Source organism: Asparagus officinalis, chromosome 5 (assembly GCF_001876935.1).
Source record: "Asparagus officinalis chromosome 5, Aspof.V1, whole genome shotgun sequence".
NCBI classification, from domain to species: domain Eukaryota; kingdom Viridiplantae; phylum Streptophyta; class Magnoliopsida; order Asparagales; family Asparagaceae; genus Asparagus; species Asparagus officinalis.
The window spans coordinates 115,791,281-115,801,559 of NC_033798.1; the positions used below are offsets into that span (position 1 = coordinate 115,791,281).

Consider the following 10,279-nt stretch of genomic DNA (forward strand, 5'->3'; position numbering starts at 1 on the left):
TAATTGGCAAAATCGACCCTTTTGGGTCGATTTTGCTGTGAAGAAACTTTGTTGAAGTGCACGGGACTACTAGTCCCGTGCATCTCTCTCCTCTCTCCTACCCCCATCCCACCTGGCCATCTCTCTCTCTCGTCACTCACCTCCCCCTCTTCCCTACCCCCATCCCTCCCCAGCAGACCCCTCCCACTTCCCCTCCCACCTCCAACTCCAAATCGACGCAGCCGTCCTCCACTTTCCCTCAACTCAAGAAATGCATCTCCCTCTCTCACCAACCCGCCAGACCACCTTCACCAAGCACCACCTCCTTCACCCGTAGCTCCGCCCCAGATCTATGCCACCAACCCGAGCCCGACGCCGACCGCCTACACCTTCGTTATCTCCTGCATCGCCGGCCAAACTCTGCACCGACGTCGTGCCAAAGCTCCGACCGCACTCTCCCCTCGCAAACGACGAAGCCCAGCCACCGTCGAACCCAACTCTCTCACCGCCGTCCGCCCCTCTCGCCTCAAGCCTCCGCTCCTCCCTCGAGCTTGAGCTCAACCTGAGCATCTCGAGCTCTGCCCTCCAGCCGAGCCCCTCGACCGCGCGTCACCAAGCCACGCTCAGCGTGCACCCGCAGCTCCATCACCATCGTCGTTATCACCACGCCAGCAGAGCGGCGTCGATTTGGGTTAGAGGTGGGAGGGGAAGTGGGAGGGGTATGCTGTGGGAGGGATTGGTAGGGAAAGAGGGGGAGATGAGTGAGGAGAGAGAGAGATGGCCAGGTGGGATGGGGGTAGGGAGATAGGAGAGAGATGCACGCGGACTAGTAGTCCCGTGCACTTCAACAAAGTTTCTTCGCAGCAAAATCGACCCAAAGGGTCGATTTGCCAATTATTTTCTTGAACGGTCGATTTTACCAATTAATATTTATAAAAAGGTTGTTTTAAAAATTTGTTCATATATATATATATTATATATATATATAGCAAAACTTGTGTCCACTTAAGTGGACATCCACCAAACTTTTAACCCTTGGATGTTTCCTAGGGATCCTTGCATGATATGAAGTGACTTTTTATATGTTAAATGAGTGGATATAAAGTTTGGTGGACACACTATTCACTATCCACTTAAGTTGACACAAGTTCTCCTCTATATATTATATATATATATATATATATAATATATTATATATAATATATATATATGATTTTAGCCCAGATATGAGATGAGATGAGTTTCCCTTACTGAGACATCTGCATCCATATCGTAATTGGTAAGCAGACATGAAAATATGACAAACATCATATCCGAACCGTATGCACCCCTACTGTTTACGGTTATTACCTTGTTCCATTCAACTATCTATTGTTTTTTTGGGGGTTGGGTTTTTTTCTTGTGTGTAGGGGGGTGGGCCGTGGGGCATAATAAGTTATCAAGTTTTTCTGAATCCAAAAATATTATGGTTTCTTTTCAAATATTAATATCATCATAACCTCTAAAAGTCCAGCTATCTAATCCAAAGATAAGTTATAACAGTTCTTTTCAATGATAAATGATTAGCGGAACAAGAAACTCCAGTGCCATTTACCTGTTGTAGAAAGGCAATTGGTAAAATTCTCAATAAATATAAACAGGAATAAGAAGCCCCGGATACTGCTCAACTCGGCAACACAAATTCAGAGCAAAATCATATCACTACTTTGCTCAAATAAACATGATGCAAGGAATAGGTGAAGTATGTTAACAAAATATGCAGACCCATAACCATAAATAATGTCAACAAAACTTTCCCAGAGACAAAAAAGAAGATGACAATACATCCCAGAATCATGTCCAACAGAGAACTCACCAGACTCTTAAACATTGTCCCAGCAAAAACTCCAATATACAGTAGTTTGAAAATAGGAAAAAGAAAACAAAATTTAAATGACCAGAATCAGAGAATCTCATTATTAACTAAGAAACATGTAAATACTAATGACGGTGGCACAAGTGCTTATGCTCTATTTCCCTCCAAGTGTAGGAAACTGTCCAGGGTCTTCAATTGAGGGTGCAGATGCCAGAGCAGAACCACCACCACCACCATAACCACCTCGGAAGGATCCACGGGCTCCTCTGCCTCTGCCACGGCCACCACCATAATATCTCTCGCCTTCAGCTGGCTTTAAAAACTCGTTGATGCTCAAAGACTACAAACAAGGAAAAGGGGAAATGGGAGTGTCAATAAAAAAGAAGCAAATATTACATTATTATTGCACGAGATAGAAATATTACACACCTTCTTGGCCTTCTCATCCCTATCAGCATTTTCTTTCTTCTTTTCCTTGTCAGAACCCTATAAAATTTAAATGTCAACGCAACTAATTTCCATTGATAGGTAGCATATATTTTGATGGCTAAAACTTACCAACTTGATAAAGATGGGATCATTTTCCTTCTTCAAGGAGAGCACCTGCATAGACTTCAATTCATTGTCTATCTCAACTTTTCTTTCTTCCGTCTTCAAAGCGAGCAGGGCTTTGCGCTTCTCCTCCTTTATTTTCTCATACTCTTCCAAGGTCATCTCCTACAAGGAGCAGAAGAGGTTAATATATAATTGTCAACCCTGGCGCTATAAACTAGTTATTCAAAATTAATTATCTTTTTTCTAAAATAAAAACTATAATCTAGATTTACACAAATTAAATCCAGACGAGTGAGAAACAGAGGCAGGAATACAAATAATCTCATCGGATCACTTAGGATTAGTATCTCAAAATTAATCTGTAAGCTTATCATTTCCGTTTGGATACAACAAAGATTCATAAAGATGTCAGAGTAACGGCTTGAAAATAAATAACAGGCGTTACGCAAAAATGTCTTCATATGCGGGCTGAAGTAATACAGTTGACAACAATTATAGAATTCAAGGGCATTACATAATCATAGGTTTTAGACAAGAATCATGATATTCATAGCAATAAGAATTTAATACACATAAAAATAGTTGTTAGCTCAAACAATTATATAGAAGCTTAATGTAGACGAAAGCTTTTTGCATTAGATAATTTGACACAATGTCCAAAACAAGTATGCACCGCTGAAGTCAAATTAATAAACTGTCGTAACAGAAAAACAATGCACTGTCAAATTAATGATCTGTCAAAAAAAATACATAGAATTAGAAGAGGGAAAAAAGATAGGAAAGAAATGATGGTCTAAAAGCAGAAATGAGTGTCAATATTTAAATTAATGGAAAAATCTTCATAGTGATGAAAGTAACCGAAAATTCCAACAGAACTATCAAAGAGCAATGTCAAAAGATTCAGTAAATCATGTGAATTAGCATGGTTGAGATGCCCTTGTCATAATTACTTGCATATATTTGCTCCAGTTAAGAATCTAATGTCCACGCCCACATCCTCAATCCGTGCTCAACAACCATTGAGCAGAGCCCTTCCCCCTCCATACCAAGTTGCTGAATCCATTATATTGTTTTTTCAAAGACCTTGCAACTACACCAAACTCTGGAGTCGTGGTGATGGTTGAGGTATATAATTTTACACTCTTACCTTTCTGTGCAGGTTGAGCGCCCCTTTTCAGGACAAAACCTGCACTCACAGAGCCGTTACTCTTAACAATAATAGCCACTGACCTTGTATCTATATTCTACATTTTTGGCTGCCAGCGTTGACTGCAACAAAATACATTATTTCTACAAGTTCCATGCACATCCAAGAAAACACATTTCATAGCTTGCTTGTCAAGATGAAAGCATAAAAACTGCCACATTTTCACTCAAGCTAGCTTTCATAGAAAATAAGAGCAAGTTTACTAAGAACCTCTAGTTGTGGAGAAGGCTTCCAAAGTCCAAACAATAGCCAGAGGAGAAACCATGAAATTGTTATGAAACTAGTTCTTCGTTGAAAAAGAACTAGCAATTTAATATTCAATACCAACAAGAACAAAAAAATATGAAACAGATAACCATAACCCGCAACACCAGCACCGTTGGCGTTGCGTCCTTCAGTGTCATGGATATCAACAAACCTTGTCTTGTCTAGGGTGACAAGAATAGAAGTGCTTATAATCCAAGTTTATAATATTTCATAGAAGAGAGTAAAAGATGATGCTTTCCAGTAAATCTGGCTGGTAATTGTTTCTATTTAACTTTTAGAAAGATCAATCGATAACCCGTTAACCAAATTATTCTGACATTGTAAAAAAAATCGTACTGTTCAAATTACCAAATTTAGATTTTGAAAATGTGCACTAACAACATATATGCAACTTTATGCCATCAAATGATGGGACGATTAAGCTTTAAAGTGCCATGTCGACCAAGATGAAATATGAAAGAACTTCACATTATTGCATTCTAAAGAAAGTTAACATTATTCTAAATAATAATAATGCTCTCACAATAGACATCTGCAATGCAAGATGATCCATTGCATGCCATGAACCCCATGGCATTCCTTGTGATCAATATTTTACCGATTTTCAGTAGTAGCAGACACATCAGCAACTGTTATGTTTCACATTTAAATTGCTGAAGAGCCTGTAATGCACTTGGTACATGAATGACCTCAGAAGAACATCTATTCTCCACTTGCTCTTCACTTTTCACCAACTTTTATATAGTTCTTTTTATATAGTTCTTTCTATAATATTTGGTGCCCCTTCTCCATGCCAACTAGTTTTACCAGACTTGCTACACTTTGGTTTCTGAACGCAGGCACAAGTACACTAATTTGAATGGTAAAAGTGGCGGATCTATGGCTTCTTTTCTTCTTCTTTTTTTTTGTTGATTTGAGTCTTTTGGTTTGATTTGTTGTTTAGTTTTTTTTTGTTTAGTCGGGGGGGGTGTGGGTGGGGCTGTGGTTGCAGTTGGACTGCAGCCCCTGGCATTTTCAAAATTTCCTATTTGTTAGGCCCTATCCAAAACATTACAACCGTGGCTCTCCCTAAGATATAAATTTAGCTTTAGTCAAGAAATCCGCCCCCATATATTTAAAAATTTTGCTCCCAAATGACCCAATAATTATTTATCTAACCACTACACAAATTAGCTGCCCATTTGCATATAAATTTATAATATTTTCATTCTTATTTTTAGTCTAATAAATACTTTCCTTCCGCCACTCCAAGAAAACTTTTTTGAATCCGCCACTAGGTAAACCATGAAGGAAGAAGGCTTCATTGGATTCTTACCATAGGACAATTGGGAGAAAAAAATTTCAATAGTTATAAACATATAGTTTGTGTGCACGTCGACAGCAAAGGCACATATATATGCATTTGAATTTTAAAGACATGTAAACTAAAATTTAATGACAGAAAATCTCATCTTTTCAAAAGATAGAAGGTAAAAATAAACACACTTCAAAGCACATTAAAAACCAGAAGTTTAAACTCCAAATTTACTCCCATAATTACACCTTGAGAACAAAATTAAGTAAAAGAAAGCTAAACATTATTGATGAATATAGCACAAAGACCTTGTTGAATCTGATCAGTAATTATTTCTTGGGTTGCCCGATCTAAAAACCTACTCCTTAGTACACCACAAACTAATCATGCACAAGGCAGATCATAGTTCAAGGGAGTTGGGAGTGTATTCGACAACACATCACTTTGAATGTGAGCAAGCTGGAAAAGGAGACACTGGAATATATGGCAAGTCTTGCCAGTATCCCCAATTTAGCAGAATATAGAGGCCGAATGTGGCCACAGTGCCAGTTTATAACATTAGCTGATTGAGTTTGCAAGTTACATTTTAATCTTTTTAGTTTTTAAACTTTTGTATTAGATTTGTGAATTGGAAGGAACTTCACGAGCTGTCTGCATTGTTTTAACAAAATTGATACGGAACGAAAACAAAAAACTTAAAGAGTGAATTGTAAGTAATTTTTTGGTTCTTAATACAAATGTGCTCTCCCATATTTAATGAGAACTAATTGCTTATCAATAAATATGTATGTACACTAAGAACCAAAAAGATATCCTTGCAATTCACACAAATGATTTTTGTTCCCTATCAAATTTGCTGAAGCAATGCAGACGGATCACAAAGTCATTTACAGTTTACAAACCTAATATGGGGAAAGAAGACTAAGATGGAATTAAGAGAATACAAATAAATAAAACATTTTAAAGAGGAAAGAAAGTTGATTTTGTCTCCTCATGATATGAAGTCCTTGATCTTCATCAATCAGTTAGAATTCAACGGTAGAAACAGATGTGTGTAACTAAGTTAATTACATCATGTGTATTGCAACCAAACCCATATATACATGTGTGCGTACAAATAAGCTAAATCCACTTAAATAGATAAGATCTTGTCCATATAATTTTTTATCCATTAATTTTGCTTTGAGATTCATTATACATATAAATGTTATCTTTGACATGTTTGTCTTGATTTATATCATACACACTATCAAGAATCTCGAGCAAAATCAATGGATAAGAAGTTAGATGGACAAAAGCTCTTATCCACTTGAGAGAGCGAATAATTGGTATCAGTATCATTTGAGGGGATCCTCTCATATACAAACATAGCTCACTCTCAATGAAGTGTACAAAGGGGGCAGAAACCCTCATAGCCATACTTGGTTGATATTGAGCTACATCATTTTATATGAGAGAATCTACCCATATGACATATGCCACCCGATGACCTCGTTGGTTAAAAGGGGGTTGGTGTGTCACACCAGCTTCTTGATGTGGCATACATCCAGCTCCTCTACATAAAATCTGTTGGTTGATATTGATTTTTACAGGAACAAAAACAATAAAAAATTAGTCCATGCTATGCATTGTAGAATTTAACATGCTTTATAACATAAATTGATTCATTATGTAAGGTAACACTTTGAGAATTGAGAATATTATTTTTTCATGTCATGTCCTAGTATAGTTCTATGAGACCGTATTCATGTCATGTTATTTGAAATAAAAATTATAAACTGAAAGTGCTAACAATTTATCTTCACAATCATGAAGGTAACATAACAGACAGATGAAACCTGGAGAATGATTATAAACAGATTTTGAATTGAAAATGAGTTTCAAACATATTCAAGAAAAGTAGATGATTTCAAATGAATATGTTCACCCACTAGTTATGGACAATATGCCACTTTAAGTTTCTACTAGCATCAATTTGCAGTTCTAAAAAATGAGTTGATTAAACAAATATTGTACCGTAAGCCACCATTCTCTCCAGTGCATACTTGGAAGGTTGGAGGAGTCGTTGGATAGCAAACCAAAAAAGTGTAATAAAGAACTATGGCTTATAAGTAGCACTTAACTAGTCCTATGAGTATCATATATATTTGAATCTAGATGAAATCAACCAGGAGACAGGAATGAGGTGCTGCATGCCTGCATCCCTGATTCCAAATTTGGTCAAACTCAGAATTTCTTCAAAGTTAGAACCAAATATGGAGAAAATTATACTGGCTTATATTTTCCTGTCATTCAGCTTGCATTGCAAGTGGAAATTGTTGGGACATTGAGATAATATGGATTCATAAAACATGTATAATGAACTTATAAATTTCAGTGAACCTATTACAGAAAATAGCCATTGGTAGAAAGAAGTTTGTAAGAGACAAATCCAATAGAAGCAAGGAAATGGTGGTCAGCTAGAGTAAACTACTAAAGCAGCAAAAATCAGATAGTATGACCTCTCCCAGATCTAAGATGCTTATACATTGAAAGGTAAGAGAGGATTAAATTATTTGTTTTAAAATGCAGTCTGAGCATCTGCCTACCTAATCGGTACTTAGGCCACCTGCTTAATTCTTAAGAGTGCCAAGGTGAAAATGGGAAGCTGATAGTCACCTTGTTGAAAAGGAATTTATTGCCCATTTAAGCATACTGGTTTAAAGAGAACGAGTTGGTTAAAACTGATTAGATCAGAACTTGATCCAAGTTGATCTTTGATGAAACGGTGAGGCTAGAGTCTTGAATCTTTGAAAAAGTTCCTTTCTTGGTGCTAAAAAATGCCTGCATACTATGCTCGCCTAGGCACATAGTGCCTCGGCACTAGGCGCTATGTTGGCACCTTGATACACCTAGTGCTTTCTAAAACATTGGATTTAATGATGACAACAAGTTTTTGGAGATGTTCATAGCTATGTATGAAAAATCAATAGTTATGTATAAAAAACCTCTTTAATTATGATCTTCATGATAGTGTAGCATTTACCGTGGAGGTACTTCCATCTTAAAGACAATCCTATATTTCTCTACCGCATTCATGTAACTTATAGTTCTAATTTATGACTCGTGAATATATATTTGAGCTGTTTAAAGGTGAAGACACATAAATATTATCTGAGTCCTTATGGAATATGGAATCTGCCGTTATAAGCCTACAGCTGACAGAAATGCAGTACACCATAATAAAGACGCCAGTCTAATCATAATTAAAATTTTGAGCAGCCTACATAGCTAATAATACACAATACTTGGATCTGACCATAGAGGTCACTAGTTGTTAATAGTAAGGTTCCACTCACACAAAAAATGTTAATGGACATGATAGAAAGAATCAATATATTATTTAATATATGACTATCAGTTAAAGAGACATTACCTTTTCCTCCTCTTTCTCTTCAGCCTCTGTCGCTCCTCCTTCCTTGTTTTCCTTGCCTGCCTCTGTTAATGGTGCATGTTCCTGCTCCGGCTGTTTCTCAGGATTTGCAATCTTCCCATCAGCATTCACATTATCCTCAGTCTCCCTACATAGTCAGGCACATTCAGAAACTACAGACTCATAATAACAAAACCAATCACTTTGCAAACGACTAAATAATCTAATCTTAACTGTGTGAGAGCATCATCAGTAGCATTTCCCCAATTCCCACGCCCTGCCCCATCCCGTTTCATCTCATATCCACGACCTGTACCACTCCGCCGCTCATAGGTTCTCCGAGGCCGTTCCGAATCCCCTCCAGCCTCATCATTACTATACCCACCATGGCGCCCACCTCGGAAAGGTTGACGTGGTCCATCGTAGCTTCCACGCTCCCTGTCTGAGGGTCCGTTGTAGGATCCACGCTCCCTGTCAAAAGGCCTACGGCTATCTCCATCTTCACCAAAACGATAACCTCCTGCAAAGTCATTGGCATTTCCATTCCCAAGATAACGACCTTGCCCAGAACCACCACGACCACCCCTTCCACGGCCCGGACCACCACCACGTGGTGCTCCAGGGTTTCCCTTAGCTTCCCTCACTATCAAAAGGCCAGTTTACTCAAAGTTACGGTTATTTTATACAAACTTGATAAAGCGGAAGGACTGTCAACGTACGAATCTAAAACTACGTAATACCGTTTTGAAATTTCCCCCGATATATCAGAAAGTATGACATAACTCAAACAATTCTATTCCACAAACTATTTTTTTTATATTCTTACGACATTTCCTTTCAAGAATTTCACTTTGCAAGCTCAAAACAGCTAAGAAGTATCAAATTTTGACCTTCAATCTTCTTATACCTCAGTTAGACAAAGTACCTCCTCATTCGGTAGCAACATAACAAAAATAACGATTGCTGAATGTTTAACTACTTAGAATCATTTTAAAACATTTCCTTAACCAGCAAGTACTAAAACCTCACCAATCATCAAACAGGATATTCAAAAAGCACCAGGTGACTATGACGAACTCACCAGCTTGTGACGGCGGCAGAGGCTTCGACGGCATCTTCGCCGTCGCCGGAGCAGCGCCCTTCGTCGCCGGAGCTGGCTTCCTCGAATCGACCTTCTGCTTGTGAGCAGCGATCATCTGCGTCGGATCGTCGTTATCGTCATCCACGAGGAGATCGAACGGGTTCACCGTCGCCATCGCTGATCACCGATCGAGGCTCGAGTCCGGATGAATCTCAGACCAAAACAGCCAATACTAGCAAGAGCGATTACTGGAATAAATCGCCATTAAATAGTAAGAGGAGAGAGCAAAAATCTAGGGCTAGGGTTTTAGAAGCGTCAAAGCTAAAAGAAATGGATGAAGTTTTTAGATGAGAGCGAAACCCTAGCCGCTATCTCCAATACAAAAATCGCTCCCTCTCTTGGTTTTTTTGTTAATAGGTTCACTTTTGCTATTAACTACGGTAATGCCATCACTTTCTTGCTTGGTTTTGACGTGGAGGAGGGGATGGAGGAAGGAGATTTTCGGCATAGATTTTAGGTCGGACGCCTTCCGAACACGAGGAGCTTGCAAATCGTTGACAGGCGGAGCTTTAGGATTCGTGTTCGAGTTCTGGAGCAAGTTTGAGCAGCTCGTGAGAGTGTAAAAGTAC

At 38.5% G+C, this 10,279-nt stretch overlaps 1 protein-coding gene across 1 annotated transcript; it reads right to left on the reverse strand.

Annotated features, from left to right (window-relative positions):
- LOC109840834 (RGG repeats nuclear RNA binding protein A-like) lies at nt 1,735-10,012 on the reverse strand. Its single transcript, XM_020409623.1, has 6 exons — nt 9,651-10,012; nt 8,804-9,212; nt 8,573-8,717; nt 2,393-2,551; nt 2,264-2,320; nt 1,735-2,174 (listed from the first exon to the last, which is right to left on the reverse strand). Exons 1-6 carry the CDS (start codon nt 9,823-9,825, stop codon nt 1,989-1,991), a joined length of 1,131 nt encoding a protein of 376 aa, XP_020265212.1. The 5' UTR covers nt 9,826-10,012; the 3' UTR covers nt 1,735-1,988.